Genomic DNA, 18,101 nt, shown 5'->3' with positions numbered 1-18,101 from the left:
TCTTCCCCTGTACTTGGCACTGGAAAGGCTCCACCTTAAATACTGTGTCCAGTTCTGGGCCCCCAGTTTAGGAAGGACGTTGAGGTGCCGGAGTGTGTCCAGAAAAGGTCACTGAAGCTGGTGAAGGATAGCATAAGTCCTGTGAGGAGTGTCTGAGAAACCTGGGGTTGTTCAGCCTGGAGAAGAGGAGGCTCAGGGGGAACCTCTACATCACTCTCTACAACTCCCTGACAGGAGGCTGTAGACAAGTGAGGGTCAGTTTCTTCTCCCAGGCAATAGGACAAGAGGACACAGTCTTAAGCTGCTCCAGGCAAGGTTTGGGGAGGACATTAGGAGGGATTTCTTCACAGAAAGGGTGATTGAGCATTGGAATGGGCTGCCCAGGGAGGTGGTACAGTTGCAATTCCTGGAGGTGTTAAAGAAAAGACTGAATGTAGCACTCAGTGCCACGGTCTGGTGGACACAGTGGTGTTAGGTCATAGGTTGGACTCAATTATCTCAAAGGTCTTTTCCATCCTAGTTGTTTCTGTGATCTTTCCCTGCTGCCAGACAGTAATGTTTGGCCTCCTGAAACGCTTTTACTTAATTTGTGTATACACTCCATTTGGAAGACTATATCTAATGGGAAAAAAGTTCCAGCAACCAGGCAATAGATTTGTTTTCCTTTGCCTTTAAATGAAATATCAATGGATGGATATTTTATTTTTAGCTGAATATGAAATTTCACAAGCGACCTGTCAAGCTCCTGTTTTCAAGAATGACTTTATTTCACACATCAAGACAGGCTGGGAAATTAGTTTTTCTCACAGAGGACTCTGATTAGGGATTACAAAGTGAGTGTGGTGCAGAGTGATTTCTCCTCCATCTTTTCCCTTGCCCCACCAACCTAGAGAGTACCTGACTCTGCTGACTAAGGGGAGCAATTCATTACCATCCGTGGGAGGGGGATGGGAAGAAAGATAGTCATATTAAGTAGACTTACTGGCCCAAGAGAGAATAGGAGAAGCATAATAATACGTAGCCCTTATCATTCTTTTCATCAGTAGATATCAAAGCACTTGAAAAAGGAGGTTGGTTTGATGGGAAAGGAGATAAATTCCAATTGCAAGCAGCCTATTGCAGAGGCACCAGCAGGAATGCTCACTTTCATGATAGCATCCTCTAACTGTGGGTCTGTAGGGTACAGAAATTGACAGGGCATTTCCTACAAAAAATGCAGAAGTACATTTCAAACGTTATTGACTTATCCAGTGTAACTCTCATGAGGTTTGGCAAAATATGAGGTCCAGTCCAAAAACCAGAGAAAGCAAGGAGGTTATGTATTACTGGTAAATGACAGAGCAGACAGGACCTATTGGCTTTGTCAGCAGACAACAGCTGATTTATGCCATAGTTTAACTCCTCGTGGAAGCAATAAATAGTTCAGATGAAGGACTGCAGCATTTTTACCCTATGGAAAATCTGGCCCATTCTGGGGCATTTCTATTGTTATCCAGTGGATCAGAAGAAGTCACTGGAGTAGAAAGTAGCCTTGTTCTGCTGTATATGAACACCAATATTTGGCTCCACTGTTAAAAGTCCTGCACTGGCTGATCTGATACAGTTTATTGCCTGATTTCCTTTGGGCCACATGAAAGAGCTGCACATGAGGAACCACATACTGAAAGCATCAATCCCAAGGTCAGTCTTCATATTCAACAGCAATGCAGCATCTCTACTGGCTACACATCTTTAACTGTTTATGTGCACATCTCATTGCAGAGAATTCTTAGAAAAACCTCTTCTTTTTCTCTTTTTTCTTTGTAGTGTGTGGCCTAGCTTGTATCTATTTGCCAATGGCCTTTCTGCCCTGTGTATATGATAGCAATGTTCAAAAAGGCCTGAAGTCCTGCTGCGACAGGCAGCCCAGAAAAACATCTCTCAGGAGGCAAGATGAGATCCCATTGGGTCAAACAGCTGCTGTGCAGTCACTATGACTCACATCAGAAGGGAAGAACACTCCTGGGGCAAACACTTCATGTGGAAGTTACCCATGTTTTCATGATGCCATCTACAATAATAGCTTGGTTTTCAACAGTGTGAGGCATCAGCCAAATGCCTGAGGCAGTTTTCTGGCCATAAGACTTACAGGGCAAATAGAGATCAAAAGAAAAGGAGAAGGAAGAAGACATCAACTTATTTACACTTCCCTGTCATGCTCACAAGAGCAGATCACATCTTCAAAACTCCTTCTGCAGAGATGAATACACTCTCACCTTACTCAGTTTCAAAGTCCTCCATTCTGCATTGTGCCCATCATGATGCAGGCTCTGCTCTGCAAATCACAACAGCAGCTCTGAACAGCCCAATCTGCTGTGGACCAGTGCCTCCCTCCAATACAGCTGCAAATAGGTTTAAATCATTAGATGCAAGTTACCAAACAGTCTCTTGGATCAGGGTTAATTAAATGAGTGTTGAAATCTAATTAAGAACTGGTCCAGGTGATAATTAGCAGGAAATGTATGCATTAAAATATTCATTTGTCGATGAGCTGCAATTAAGAGTGTGATTTGGGGAAGGATCAATATCTGCATCATGTGATCTAAAGAAAAATTAAAAGTCACCCAGCCTTCAACAGAAATGCAGGGGAAATTTGGCTACAGGGTTTTTTTCTCTCCTCTCTTCCACTCCCCCTTCTGTTTTGTTTTTACAATAAGTGCTGAATATTGCTCTCTGTCTTTGAATGGAGCATTCATCTCTGCATCCCTTTGTTTTCCTGAAGCACTTCTTTCAAAACCTTGCTCTTCACCACATTGTGTGAGTGGGTTATAGATTTATTAGAGAGAGACTAACAGGTCAAAAAGAAAGATTCTTTGCCAATGAAAATCACTTTCTCCCAGAACAGATTGCTAATCCAAGGGAACATCTCTCATTGTGTGGTGTTAGATTGTTGGGGTCTTATTTTGGCAGGTTAATTCCTCAAGTCTTTATTCATAACTGAGGATCTGAAGAGGCTATTGAATATGTATAGCTTAGCCTTATATATATGTACATCTATAGCTGTGGTTCACTACACTCTTCGCAATTTGTAGCAGAGCAATTCTGCTTTCACTTAGACTATTTTTTCTGGTTACAGGTACATAGGGGTATGTGTAAGCCAGTTAATAATATTTTTCTTCTGCCATCCCAGAAAATTCCTCCTCTGCTAGGAAATCAAGGGTCCTGCAACAGTTCAGATCCTCTGGCATGGAGCTGCTCTTCCTCTGCTGCCACAGTCAGACACTGAGCTGCTCATTTCCCCACTGACTCTGCTTCTACTGGTGAATACCAGCTTGTCAAAACAGAATCTATGGGAGCACAATTATTTCAGCTGCTCTTTGTCAGTGTCCTGACAGCCCAACTGCCCATCTTCCCAGGCTGGGTGGCAGCCCAGCTCCGAGGACAACTGTCCACTGCTGTCAGGGCTGCAGCCAGACTGTCCCTCCACTACACCTCCACCATCCCTGGGGAGGCAACCAGGGATCCATCCCTGTGGGGAAGCAACCAACCCGTGAAGTTAGGACTTCCTTGGAGACAGACCAGAAAACACCTTCCTAAGTAGATCTATTTCTTCTCATCTCTGCCTCCTATCAGCATTTCTTTCATTCCCAAAAACACTACATTTTTTACAGATTTCTGCAGGCAGATCTGATGATCATCTGTAGCTCTGCACTGATGGTGACTGCAGACATAATCCTAATATTTTAAATCTTTCCTGGAAATGTGTGGGCTCTTTCGTGGTAGCCTCTATTTCCTACTCTTTGTGGAGAGGAAGCTCAGGTCCATCCAGCACTACTTTTGCTCCCTTAATTTATCAGTGCTGAAGAGATGCTGTTTTCATGGGGACACATACACCCTGCCCAGCATACTGACTCCTATCTCCAAGGCTGGGCAGGAATTTCTCACTGGACCTGGGGGTTACAAGACACAGCATTGTGAAAGGCTGATCCACTTCAGAGGTCTGGAACACAGAGACCTCACACATTTCACGTAAACAGATCAGTCCACAAATCCTACCACATTCATGCAGCAAAACCTCCTACATTTTTCTGTGTTATGTCCAGATCTTTGTCCTCTGACAGGGACAACATTCTGGGCCTGGAGATTCAAAGAATAAGGCAACTACTTTTGCAGAGGAAATGTAAATTACATCCTAGAAGCTTGAATTTTGGAGGAAACTAGGAGCCAGGCTGCTGGCATTCACCCTCTAAGCTCCTTTACTTCCTGATGCTCTCACCCTCTTGCAAGGGTCAAAATTCACAGCCTGATAGGTAGCATGGAAAACATCAGCCCCTGAATCCCATTCTACCAAATCTGTGTTAGATGTATGGATTGATGAGCTGGTCTGCATCAGCCTCATTCCCTGTGTGTCTCCTTTTGTTTCCTGTGCTTCAGGGAGCCTCTTCCAGCCTGGTGGTGAAGTTTGCGGACACGGACAAGGAGCGTACGATGAGGCGCATGCAGCAAATGGCGGGACAAATGGGCATGTTCAACCCCATGGCCATCCAGTTTGGAGCTTATGGTGCCTATGCACAGGCAGTAAGTATAGACACCAGCTCTCTGCGTGCTCATGGGAGGGGGAGTAGCACCTGGAAATCCGCAAAAACTCCTGGGAGTGAACGAAGAAATGGAGCAGAAGAGGAAGCAGTGGCATATCTGTTAATCTGGTGACATGATGGGAGTGAAAATTAGCCATGCCATCCAGGGTAGCCTCTGGGAATCTCCCAGGTGTCTCCAAGGTGCCATAGACAGTTCTAGAAGTAACTTTTGGTCATGTGTGGACGCATGCAAAACACTTACTATAGGGGCTAAGCCATTGTTGTCAAACAAAAGCACAACTACATTTTGAGGATTTGGATAAAATAAGCCTGCTCAGTTTATCCCACTTCTCTGCCCCAAGTCACCACGACCCTGCTGCACCTTGCATCGCCGTGGGTACCTTTGGAGTGACCACAGGATGAAACAGCAGCTGCTGAGAGGAGTGCTTTTAGATTCACAGAGCATGATAGACAACAATAAAATGTACACACAGACATATGCCCATACACAGTCCTGCTGCCCCAAAGAGTATGATTGAAGCACACTGGGAAAAAATCCTGTTGTGTTAACTTCAGGGTTCCTGTGGACATACCAAACCTAAGAAGGTGTGACTGTACAGGGGGCTGGGCTCTTGATGATGTTGTGAAATGGATGCCTCTGGAATTACTTCTTTCCTTAGGTTAAAAATAACAAGGATCTGCAAGAAAAGACCAGGCTCAGTAACTTTGACCTTCTGCCAGGTATTTTGGAGGAAGGTGGAGGTGATGCCTGCAGCAAGCAGACACAATACTGCCCAGTGACTTTGGCTGCTTTCTCTGAAGCAGATTTTCAGGTAGTGATAGTGTAAACAGGGGCTTCATCTCTTTGATGGCAAAAAGTGGCCCTCTGCACGATTCATGCACAGGAGAGAAGTCCAGTTGAACACAAAGTAGTTGTGTCCAGTGTCCAGGGTCCAGAGTAGAGTCATCCTGGATGGGAGACCCAAACCTTGCCCCAGTAATACAGGGCCAGCTCAGAACAACACTCTAGTGTGCCAATAATCTTTCCAGTGCAATGACCACAAGGTTTTCCTTTCTTCCTTGACCGTTTCTTTGTCATGTGTTGGCACCAAGTATTTCTCATCACATCATCATGTTCTCTTTTTAATTTGAAGGTCTTGACATTTCTGTTCTTCTCTGATAGTCCTGTGCCTCACTAAACACTTGGTACAACACAGCCTATCCCTTGTGTGAGCCATGCCGAGTTGTGAGGATGCACTGTAGAGATCCACTGAAGTTCGTCCTCTCCTTCTAGCTGCATCTCTTGGTGTACTTCTGGAGTTTTTATTCTCCCTCCTCTAGAAAAATTCTATTTTAACTTCCATTTTTCTATCTTTGTTTTTACTCCTAGTCAAAGTCAATCTCTGTCTCATCCTTTGTCCTCTGCTCCCCTCCTCACATTATAGAAGAGCTATTTCCTCCTCACCCTGGCTGTGTTTAACACTCCCCCTGGCCAGGGGAGGCTGCAGGAAGAGGAAAAGAAATAGTAAATCCCAAATGAGCCAAGGTCAGTGGCCAGCAGATGGCCAGAGGGATATAGCACCTTTGCCCCCATGTACCAGAGGCACTAACAGGAGAAAATCCACAGACAGGTTGGGACAAGCATTTGCTGAGGTTGTCAGGCAGGAAAAGTGGTTTCAGTGTTACTCTACAGACATTGGTCTGTATGGAGAGATGGTAAAGACACTACTGTCCTGATGTTCTGGTCTAAAAACTCTTCTCACATTATTTTTAATGTAGAGTAGCTCTTCTAATTTCCAGACAAGGTTTATACTGATATGAGAGGATGCAGTCTGCACCTTTACACCACAAAAGTTTCCTGTTTCTCACCAGATTATATAGGTGAATTATGAGGGCAGGTGAAGAATCAGGGTGGAAGGAAGAGGAAAACCAATTTCTGGTCTTCTCCCATCCTCTTGAAACAAATGGATATTTTTCATATTGATTTCTGTGAAAGCAGAATTGGACCCATACTATTTTTTTATTTTTCTGATAAAAATGCTAATAAGGGGGAGAGAATAAGTTTTAGATCTTGACCCATCGGATATGACAAGCTGGTGACACCAATTACCCTGGGGACTTCAGAGCTGTCTAAATGATGGGATCACATTTCTGTGTGGTGCCTGTACACCCAGAGCGTGCTCAGATGCTGTCTCTCAATCAGCCTCCCTATCTGCTCCATCTCACAGTCTCACATGAAAGGGAAGGAGGGGAACGTCGAGGCTCTGTGACGTTGCCTCGGTCTCGATTAATCCAGCTCGGACTGCTGGCTCTCAGATATCAGGGTGATTGGCACCTCGCAAATGCCAGCAGGAGATGGAGGAATCGATAGGGGAGAGGGATAGGGAGACAGCAGTTTTATTCAGCCTGAAGTTGAAGAGCTAAGACAAGTCAAGAGGAGGGAAGGTGAAATATCAGGAGCAGGACTGCCACAATGGGTGATGCCGCTGCCACCAGCAGCTCTTGTGACATTGGTTTAATTGTTTGACCCCCCTGGTCTTGTTTCCTTATGTACAAATAAACCTGATGATCAGATTTATTTATTTGTTTTCTCCCTCGGGGACACAGATCTCTTGTACTGTCTCTCCATGAGCTTTCTCAGAGTGGTATGGCAGTAACATAAGTGTAAGAATTGCCTCAGTGCTTAACAGTAAGGCAGCACAAGCATGAGACATCAGGCTCTCTGATTCTTACTGATAGCCTGTCCTCCCAGCTATCCCCCAGCACTCCAAACCTGACTGATGTCTCTATATAAGAATTCCCATGCAACGCCATGACAATGATTTTTCAATAGTTTCTAAAGGTCTTTTCCCATGGAACAGGATGCGAAGGACCCTGTTGCTGCAGTTTCTTGCTGAATTTCCCCCAGAGAAGCATCTTGCACATTACTCTGGCTGGATTAGCTCCCAAAAAGGTCTTGGTGCACCAAGGTGGTCAGTGCAGCAGAAACCCCCATGGTGTGGCTGTTTGATAGATTGGTGGGCAGCCACGGGTTTGCCAACCCAGCAGCACCACTGAGGAGAAGCAGCAAGGGTCTCAGTCCATCAGAGTTTGACAGATAAACTTTAGTGTTGCCATCAGGACAGATTTGGGCCCCAGCCTCTCTCCAAGTTACCTCTCTTACAGCCCAGCAAATGGCCATTCTACAGCTCTCTGTGCTGCTGCACTTTGCCAATACCCTCATCTTCAACTTAAACAACTTTAACCTTGATAGCAGTTTCACATCAGCCCAGCAACCAGTCCTGGGGTTCAGCAGCCATCTGGCCTCAGACACGGAGGCAAAAAAATGAGGAAGCGAAGGGAGTTCTCCACTGTGTGTGGTTTTCTATCCCCTCCTCATGTGCCACCTTCAAACAGACCAGACAAAGCTTGGCACTGGCTCTGTGTGCTGTTTCAGAGGCACAGAAAGTCACATAAGACCTACCTCACCTCTTTTGTATGCAGCTCAAGGCAAGTCAGATTTCATAGCTTCCAAAAGCTCCCAGAGCCCCTACTCTAATTTATTTCAGGGTGGGTTTTTTGATTGTTTTAACTTTTTTCTCTTCTGCAATATCTTCCCATACTCATTTAACTTCTCCATTTATGGAGCAATTATTTATTTTATTTCAGAAGTGTACAGGGCATCAGCCATTTTCATTATCAGGTTACTGTGGATCTACATCAGCTGGGCACTGACAGCTGTTTCTGCAGTCTAAGGCCAGGTTGAGGTATAGATCTGGACTCAGCCTGGAGAGGAGAGTGATGCTGCCTGGCACCACCTTTGATTTGCTGCCAGCCTAGCAAGAACCTGCAGGCACACTCTCCACCTCACAGAGCACAGCACATCTACTTAGGGTAGCCAAGCCCAAAATCACAAGCAGTGACAATCAAAACAGCCTGTGAATGGTGGTAGCATAGTCCTGGCACAAATAAGCTACAGTTCCTGCAGGTCTTTCTGTGAAGAAAAGGGGCAAGGAGTGTGTAGTGCCTGTCTCATGTCAGTGATGCCTCACCATGCAGAAAGGAAATGTGCACAGATCAAAAAAGGATGAGGGAGATCGGAAAGTGCAGAAGAGTAAAGCAAGAACAAAGGAAGGAGCCTTGGAAAGTGACAGATACAGTATAAATTATTTAATTTTTAAATTATTTAAGATAAGATCAAAGTCATAAATCAAGTTTGCATAAAAAATGGGGTGGGACTGTTAGCCACAGTCTTCTGGCCAAACTCCAGCCAGGGGACTGATTGCATCCTGCAGCAGGGGATAGGAACAGAGTTAGTGTATAAAACCAGACAGGCTGGGACAGAGACAACACAGGCAATGTTAGCATTTGTTTTCTGGCCGGGAACAAGTCCTTTCTCAGTAAATCCCAGCTCTCCTCACTCTGAAAAACTACAAATGCTTTTTTTCTGCTTCTACTGAACTGCAGACAATAACTGCAACAAAAATTTGGAATGTCCAGCGCAGCAGAGCTCTCAGACATCACCTTAAGTGATCTCCTTGAGAAGTTAGGGCAGCAGTGATCACCATGCCTGTAACCATAAAACCCTGGGTGTCCCATTCTGCTTCCCTGTCCAGCTCCCATCGAGATGAAAGGATATTTCTGCTAAATGATCTGAGGTAGTGCTGACAGTAAGAATTGCTTTTTCCAATATTTCTTCAATTCATGCTGTGAAATTATTTTGGAGAGATACTTAAAAAAAAATCAGCTAGCCCTATGAAATCAGGGAAAAATTACTTATTATAGGCTACCTTCCAGATATAATAGTTATTACATTTAAATTACTAAAATGGTACAGTATATTTGGTAAATACTACTTGTTATACAAATTATTTGCACTGATCCAGAAGAGGAAGATATTTTGAGGCCATAATACTTTGTAGCAGGGATAATACCATACTTCTGTCCACCAGCTCCCTGGAAATTCAGAAATAAAGAACACTAAGGTTTGGGCTCTACATACAAATTTTTTTAGGTCTTTTGGGGGGGTTTTCCACTGCTCTCAGGAAGATAGGAACCAAAGCTATTGTGTGTCAGACTTTGGAAAGACACTAAGAAATATGAATCCAGGTGTTGCATATTTTTTTAGCTTTTTTTAATATCCTAATTATATTTAAATTTTATTTTCAAAGCAGAAATTTCTATTTCCAAGAAAACATAAGAAGTATGAAGGACAATCCTGATTTTTCTATCAATTATCATCTGTTTGTTTCAAGGCTTGGGAAGTATTTTTAGTTCTAAGTCCCAATTGCCAGTAAGCTATACCAGACATGAATTTGTCAATTACATGATTTTACCAAATATGAGCTGTATTTCTGCTTGATTGATTACTTTACTTACCTCTTTCTATCACAAGGATACCATGAGGATTCATAAGCTACGTCTTTGTATAGATCATTAGAGGTGGGAAGTGTGGGATGCTCTTATCACTTTTATTATTATTATTGCTGAATGAAGAATATGAAAAGTCAAAACATTGTGCAGTTCAGAGACAAAGACAGAACATAGCACTGGAGAAAAAGGAGAAGGTCATCACATTGTTCAGAGCAGGACTGAAGGATCACACTATTTCAGAAAATGCTCATCAGAAATAATCCCACTTTCTCCTCTTCCCCTCCTTAAGTTTCACACACATATCTTTTGGGGGATGGGGAAGGCAGGCTGTGCATGCTTTTGCTATTTCTAGCAGCATTTTTTTGCTCTGAGAAGTTTCCTTCATCTCTCCATGCAATTGTTCCTCCTGTAAGAAAAGGACAAAAAAAAAGTTCCCTCTGTAAGAAAAGTATTTCCTGCCCTTGAGTGCTGTTGCAACCTAAAGTAGGAAAAATATGTGTGAGATAACCCCTTATTGATCAGCCAACACTGCCACCCCTTCCCACGCTTTGGATAGCTTTTCCAGTGCCTCTCTACCTGCTTCAAGCATTAGGATGGTGACTGCAGGTTCTTATCTCTTGGGGCACTGTCCAAGGGCAGGAACCAGTCTGGTAGCATCTCCTGGTCTCCTCAGAAGATAAATATTTGAGCAATAGAAAAGATAGCAGGAAAGAAGGAATGAATCTTTTGAATGGATGGGAAGAAGCTCTAAATGCTGAGGCAAAGGTCATGCGAAGGAAGTAAGAGAAGCAAAAGGAAGTACGTCCTTTCAGCCAAGGGAGGGAAAAGCTCCTCTCTGTCCCCTTGGATCAGTCTGAGATAATAAGGCTGCTGCCTTCCTGATTAGTGCTCTGTAGCCCCAACCCAGGCAGGAAAAATCTGCATTTCAAATGGCATATTTTAAAATACACAATACCCAGGGGCCCTGCTGCTATTGATTTGCCTCTGGTGGGGTCACTGCCTCACTTTCTACAGCTTTATTAACTGGGACCATTCACTGGGTCTCTTTCAAAGTGAAAGGAGAGTGGATGGGACATTTGTCTTCAGAGGGAGCTGGGGTAGGAGTGGGGTGACTTTCAATGGGAATGCCTTGGAGGTTTTAGAAGGAAGACTGGTGACCCTTACAGGACTTGTTCTCCTTCTGTAAATTTCCCTAGAGTCACCCTGGAGGGGGAGGAGGCAGGTCTTATGCTGTCAGCTTCTTTCAAGGTGACTGAGTTCCTGTCCTCCCACGTTCATGGTGCCATTGCACTCAGCAATCCTCTGACCATCAGCCACTGGGCTGGGTAGAAGCCTCCTCTTCTTCCCCCTTAACCTGTGTCCCTGAGCACCCCCAAACAGAGAGGAATGGGCATGAATGGGATGTGTGACCTCAAAAGTCTGGAAGTTTGTCAAGGGTTGAAATATCCAGACATTCCTGGGCCTTGGTTGAGGCCACCTCTCCAGCCAAGAAGGCAAAGCCATCATCAGCTGGGGTACAGAGCTGTGTTCAGGTGTGGAATGCTCTACTCCTTAAAGCCCCAGGCAATCCCACTTTTACCCTATGGACTAGGTCTGAAGGCTGTAGAGAGGTCTGTGTCCTCTGGATCATGATGTAAAGGGTTCATTTCAACATGCCAGAGGGGTTCCCAGGTCTCTAGGACATCTCAGAGAACACTGAGTATAATAGATATTGGGTGACTGTTCTCTACAGGAACACTTCTGTTTTGTAGCAGAAGCACCTGATCTAGTTTCCCAAATCACAGGTTAGAACCTTATTTTACCTCGTCAAAATGTGAAAAGGGGTAAGAAGGTGCTAGAGGCTATAAAACTATGTATTAAATACATATTAAAAATCTACAAAGATATAAATATATGAAAAATATAATTTAAAAACCAAAAAGAAGTCTTTAGGCATCACCCAGGTAAAAATACCCAAAACAGAAAATGAGATGTGAGCCAGCACACCTAGCGTTGGAGTCAATCCAGTGTTAAAGATGGATGGACTCCCCTCCTCCTTCACTTCCTTGGCATACTTTCTACTATCACCTGCTCAGTACCTCCTCTGGAGAATAAACTCAAATGATGCCCAGGAACAAATGCACTCCCTAAAGGAGAATCAATATAGTGTATAATACAAAAGATTGACTAATCACTCCATCAGTAATTGCAAAGAGCAAAATATCACTAATTAAAATGTAAAAGTACCTTAGGCAGGGTAAAATAGAAAAGAGCAATTAACCATCAAAGGGAAAGCCACCACTTTGCCACCAATCTGCACTAGGCTTCAAAAAATAATAATACTCAAACCCAGCACCACACATTTCACCCATAGATCTGACAATATGTGGAGTCAGATATCCTCTGTTACACTTTATTGCTGGAGAAATCAAGGCAAGTTTACATAACTTATTCATCAGGTTGTTGTCAGAGCACCCCTTACTTTGGACTGTTTATGGATGGTGACAGGCACAGTTTCAGAGTTTGAATGAGTGCAGTGATTTCAAGGGTTTGTTTTAGTGTGTATGTGTAAGAACAGCTAGCTTAGCTGATACTTCAATATTAATGTGAACAGAAGGGAACAGTCTGTTCCTTGCCATGACTTCTGAGGTCTGTTTAATTCTGAGAAGCATGTCCCATGTGCTTAAAGAACAGCATCAGAGAGTGATTTCCTGATGGGAGAGAGAGTGAAATCAGAGAGAGCAGTGGAACAGAGTTACTCCAATTTTGGAGACAGCAAAGACATGACTCACTTCTAAAATCACCACAGAAAAAAATTTCTCTTTTCCACTATTATCATCAAGCCACAGATTATCAGAGGCTGGGGAATGTACAGAGTGAGGTTTGCCAAACTTTCTGCACGTCTTCTTTCCCCCAAAGTTTCTCTAAGCACCCAGCACCTATCACTACTGAGGGCTGGACACTCAGACATACCCAAAGATCTTTGTATAACACCAGGGAAAGAGACAAGAAGCAAACCAAACTGTCTTATCCATCACACCAAGACCATTTTAAAATCTCTCTGCAGCCATACTGTACTGCACTAGCTGTGTGCTAGGTTCTGAGTGTAATATAATGATGACACAGTCTTGTTTTAATTAAAGAAGTGTTTCCAGGATTCAAAAACGTTCACCATTCTGCTCCAAAATTTTTAGCCCCAAATGTCTGAAAATGCAACCTGGGCTCCTTATTTCTGACTTTTGTAAGTGCCTTGAAAGAAGCAGCATTTTGACCACTTTCTAGAAAAAAATTAATTCAGAAAGTCAACCCAGATCAAAACCATAGGGAAGGGGTTTTCTCATTAGACAGTATTAATCTTGATAAAACAGGGGAGCTCCCTTCTGTTGTACAGCACTCCTGGGGGGGTCTCTGATAGTGTTGGAAATAGTTGCTATGATCTGGTTAGAAGTTTTGGTTGTGGTTTTTCTCTGTACCACCTGAAGCTTCCTAGCAGCACCAGAAAAAGTTATTTTTGTTACAGACACATGGAAAAAAAATTAGGTTATCCCTAGAGCACTAGTCAAAATTTCTGTTTTGGAGAAAGAATCCCCTTTTCCTACATACACTGTTCTCCCATCAATAACCCCCAGGCTTTTCCAGAATTTTGATACAAGCAATGTAAGCCACGAAACCACTCTGCTCAGGTATGTTGTGTTTTGGCTCTATAAAGACTTTTCTCTGCCTTTCTGACCAGAGAAGTACCAAGATGGGCGGAGTCCAGGTCACAGGAGACCTCCACACTAAGGAACACATGGCGGGGTGGGGACCATGAAGACCCCAAATTGCAAAGATGCCCTTTGCTTTCAGCTCCTGTGGCGAGTAGAATGACCAGGCCTGGAGGGTACCACAGGGCTGGTGTGCTGACACCCCAAAACATCGGGGTGCATCCCACCCTCCCCAGTGCCCTCCTGGTGCCGCTGCCACAGGCTGCCCTGCCAGTGACCGCGTGATATTTTTTCCCTGCTCTCTTTGTTCCAGCTGATGCAGCAGCAAGCAGCGATCATGGCATCGGTGGCGCAGGGCGGATACCTGAACCCCATGGCAGCCTTTGCCGCGGCCCAGATGCAGCAGATGGCGGCTCTGAACATGAACGGCCTGGCAGCCGCCCCCATGACTCCAACCTCAGGTAAGGGGACAGCGGGCTGGAGAGGGAAAAGGGCAGGGAAATTGGGAACAGCCCACAGGACACCTGGCAGGAATTGTTAGCTCTTTAGCCAGGTGAGGATCAGTCTCTCCTCCCAGGCAACGAGTGGAAGGCAACAAGTGGAAGGACCAGAGGAAAGGGTCTCAAGTGGCACCAGGGGAGGTTTGGATTGGATATTAGGAAAAGTTTCTTTCCCAAAAGGGTTGTCAAACATTGTAACAGACTTCCCAGGTCAGTGAATGAGTGTTCATCCTTAGGGTTATTTAAAAGCTTGTACAAGTGGAACTTAGGGACATGGCTTAGTGGCAGGCTTGCCACTGCTGGGTTAATGGTTGGACTCAATGATCTCAGAGGTTTTTTAGAACCTTAACTATTCTTTGCTTCTATGACATTTCTCAGTCTAATCCCATTCACAATCTCTCTTTAGCTCCGAGAATCCTCCCAACATCGTGAAACATGCCACAGTGGCCTACATGGTTTATTGGTGCATATATGTATCCAAGGGGTCAGTGCAGATGCTATCAGAGCCAGGCTGTCCCAAAGACTAGCAAAACAGGGTTGTGGTGAGATGCAATATCATTAACAAGATGAATTTTGCCTTTGCGACACATAAACCTTTCCCCCTGTTGTGAAATAGGTCAGGAGGTACTCAAGGAAGACATCTGGTGCTACCTGGAATGAGGGTGTTTAGTGATGGGGTTTCTGGCTGCAGGAACATAGATAGGAAGTTAGGGAAGGGCTCCCAAGATCTTCTTAGGCTGTAAAAAGTGTATGGTTCAGCAGGCAGAGAAATAAGCTGAGACGAGAACAGGGCTGTCTTTCTTGGGGCTTGAAGAACAAGATTCCCATTTGGACGGGAACAGGTCACGGAATCATCAGCTCAGTAGTCCTGGACTGACACAGGGCCTAACAGCAGGGAAGCAGGGAAGCAGGAAAAGTGGGGCCAAACTTTGTAAGTGAGGGTTTGGGAAGTTTTGCAATGTATTAGAGTCTGGTAGGGAGGCAGAGGACTCAAAGGTACATCTTGAAAGGACCATCTGTAATAGAGTGTCTTGAGGGACTGGGGAGAGAATGGAGAGTAAGACAGATCTCATTCCACAAGACTTTATGGGGACCCAAGGAAAAGCACTTGACTCAAAAATCTTATGCTGCACATTTCAAAATGTATGTTTACACAATGATAAATGTATAAACAAAAAGTTGATGGAGCTACTGAAAATCCAAATAAAAAAGTGGCTTAATTATATGTGCACCCTTTAAACCCGCTGCTGGCAAGATTATCATATTTGCATTAGCTAGATTTGTTTTCTGTTGGTGGGAGCAGAGAGAACATCAAACAAAGACTGCCGGGAATTCAAATATTGTCAGGGCCTGTAAAGCTGAATCCAGGCAGTGGTTTGCAGTGGACTCAACACAAAAGAGCACAAGACCTTTTGAATATACATAAGTGTATTCTTGAAAATGAGTGCATTCTGTGTCATGGGCATGAAAACACCTGCACAGCTTCCAAATTCTGTGTCTATCACGATCTCCAGCACATGAAAAATATCCCAGCTCCTTTTTGGTGCAATCATTTTCACTTCTGCTATGAGCAGTGCCTTTCAGACGAGAATAGAATCATGCAATTTAGGGTGTAAAAGACCTTTAGGATTATCATGGCTAACCATTAACCCAGCATTGCCAAGCCCACCACTAAAACACATCCTTCAACACCACATCAGTGTGTCTTTAAAATGTACCCAGGGACAGAAACTCCACCATTTCCCTGGGCAGCCTATTCCAGTGTTTGACTCTATGAGTGGACTGTTAAACTCTCACTATCATAATAGAGGAGAGGAAACTCATGTTTTTTACATGCTTTCTGGATCACCCATGACTGGTCATTATTGAAAATAAGATGCTGGTTTAGATGATCCCTTGATGTCTTTCACGGCAGCTGATTTTGCACTCTCCTAATGACATATTTTCAATCACAGAACCTATTCACTTTGGCATTATTGCAGATTTACCTTGAATGAGTAGCTTCCTTCATGAAAAAACCTCTGTGGTGGGTTGTGAAAATGTCCATTGACAATTATTCCTTAGGAGAAATGTTTAGACTTTGAAATTACTCCTTGTATTACTACAACACTCACAAAGCATGTGATAAGATGTACAGAAAATGTTTCACATAATGTCTGAGCAAGCAAGCCTACAACACTAGCAGCAATTTCTGAGTAGCCAGGAGATATCTGAAGCCTAACATTAATTCTCCTGCTGGCTTTTGTTAACATTCAGAAAGCCAAATAGAAAATGATCATTCTGCTTCATAGCAGGATTTCTAGTCATTGAAGTATATCTTTGTTCTGCCTTGGAAGAAAAATGAAATATTTCAAAGTTCTCAGAAAAAAAAAAAAAAACACCAACAAAAAACAGGCACTAGAAAAAGTGTTTGGAACATCAGGAAAAATAAAAAGAAATATAAAGGAAGTGTTTTGATCTTCCTGAAGCAAAAGAAAAATTGTGTTAGAAAAAAGGTTCTGGTAACCCAGAAGTCCTAGAGGCTTTGGAGGTATTGGCTCAGTGCAGTGCCTCTGTGCTGATATCTTCAGGCCTCCTAATACAGCTGGTTTCCTCTGTGTCCCATCTCTAGAAGAGTGGATTCCTGGGAATATGACCATAAATTCATTCATTCCCATGGGACCTAAGGGCTCAGAGTTTTGGATCCAGGCAAATCTAACAGATGAGAGACAGTATCCATCTCAACTGGCTTTAACAATACAAAACTTAGACATCTCATTTGAGCTGCAGTCAGTGGAGTGCAATAAGCACTCCCTGTGGGTAATTCAGACCAAGAAAATTTTAATGCTGTTTGCTGTCATTTTAACAGTCTTCCATCAAGACTCAGGTTTATCTCACACAACAGTCCATAACTGTGAGGCAATTAATTTGACATTTCTGAGAGCTTGGTTCAGGTTTTACATTTCTCCTGTCACTGCTACAATCTGGGTGAAAAGTGGGTCTGGCAGTGGGTCTGCTGCTCTGTTATCTGCAGTGAGGGGCTAGAAATGAAATTCATTTAGGTTTCCTTCCTTCTTCCTCCCCTCCCTCCCTCCTTCTCTCTCTCTCCATGTTGTAAATCTGCACCTGGTGTAGCTACAGCAAGAGATCTCAAACGAGGGATGAAATCCACAACTGGCATGCACCACCACCATTTGTTTTCCACGGTGGCATCATGCCAGTTTTACTACAGCTACAGATCTGACCTCTCCAGGGGGGTTCTTTATAAGAAGAAAATTAAAGAATTCCAATAAATATGCCTAAACTTCCTTAGACATGCACAAAATAGCAAGCACAATTCCCTTGCTGCAATTTTAGGAAAAAAAAATAAAATATTTACATTTTCTATGCAAATAAAGGAGAGATCCAGAAAAGCAACTGAAATTTTAAGTGGCCTTTGTGATTTGGAAGCTGGTGGCATATGCTAAGAGCATTGCCTTTGGACTTCAGTTGCCACTGCTGGCTCCCTGTACCTCCACAGAGGACATTTTTAAAGGCCAACACCATTTAAATAAGAAAAGGGGAAGCAGCAGCTTGTCTGCTTAGGGTATAAGAAATGAGCTGAAGTACTGCCTTTTTTTTTTGGGCTACTCAAATTTTAACATATTAAAACATCTCATGCATCTGTAGCGGCTTTCTTAAAGCACCAACATAGATTTAAGCAGTTGTTAAAGTATGTTATTGGACTAACACATCATGGAATGCTGCAATGGTGAAAAAAAATCTGCAATTGGTTTAAAAGAGAGGTTACTGCAAAAATGGTGCTTTCAATCCATAGTATACCCTGACACAGAAGATACTGTTGAAGATAAGATAGTTTAACTTCCCACACACACCTAGGAAGAGAAAAAATGTTATTTCAGGCTCATTGAAAACTCATTTTTGGTCCCTGAAGTCATCCTGAACATGTTGCAAGAAGAACAGACTGTCCAGTCATTTTACACATACATAGGAAGAAGACATTGAGGTAGCAGAAGGATTTAATTTTCTTC

General features: G+C 43.5%; 1 protein-coding gene across 9 annotated transcripts in view; it reads left to right on the top strand.

The window, feature by feature from the left end:
- Positions 1–18,101, top strand: part of CELF4 (CUGBP Elav-like family member 4) — a 694,539-nt gene that overhangs the window by 609,869 nt on the left and 66,569 nt on the right. For all 9 annotated transcript variants that reach the window (XM_088054586.1, XM_088054584.1, XM_088054582.1 and 6 more), the window contains exons 6-7: positions 4,414–4,557; positions 13,905–14,052. In XM_088054586.1, the coding sequence (XP_087910712.1) occupies positions 4,414–4,557; positions 13,905–14,052 (292 nt within the window). The remainder of the gene's footprint in view (positions 1–4,413; positions 4,558–13,904; positions 14,053–18,101) is intronic.

This window comes from Pseudopodoces humilis, chromosome 4, assembly GCF_049639895.1.
Source record: "Pseudopodoces humilis isolate 2021_Gansu_Grassland_sample_001 chromosome 4, ASM4963989v1, whole genome shotgun sequence".
NCBI lineage: Eukaryota > Metazoa > Chordata > Aves > Passeriformes > Paridae > Pseudopodoces > Pseudopodoces humilis.
This window is presented reverse-complemented; position numbering and strand designations above follow the sequence as displayed.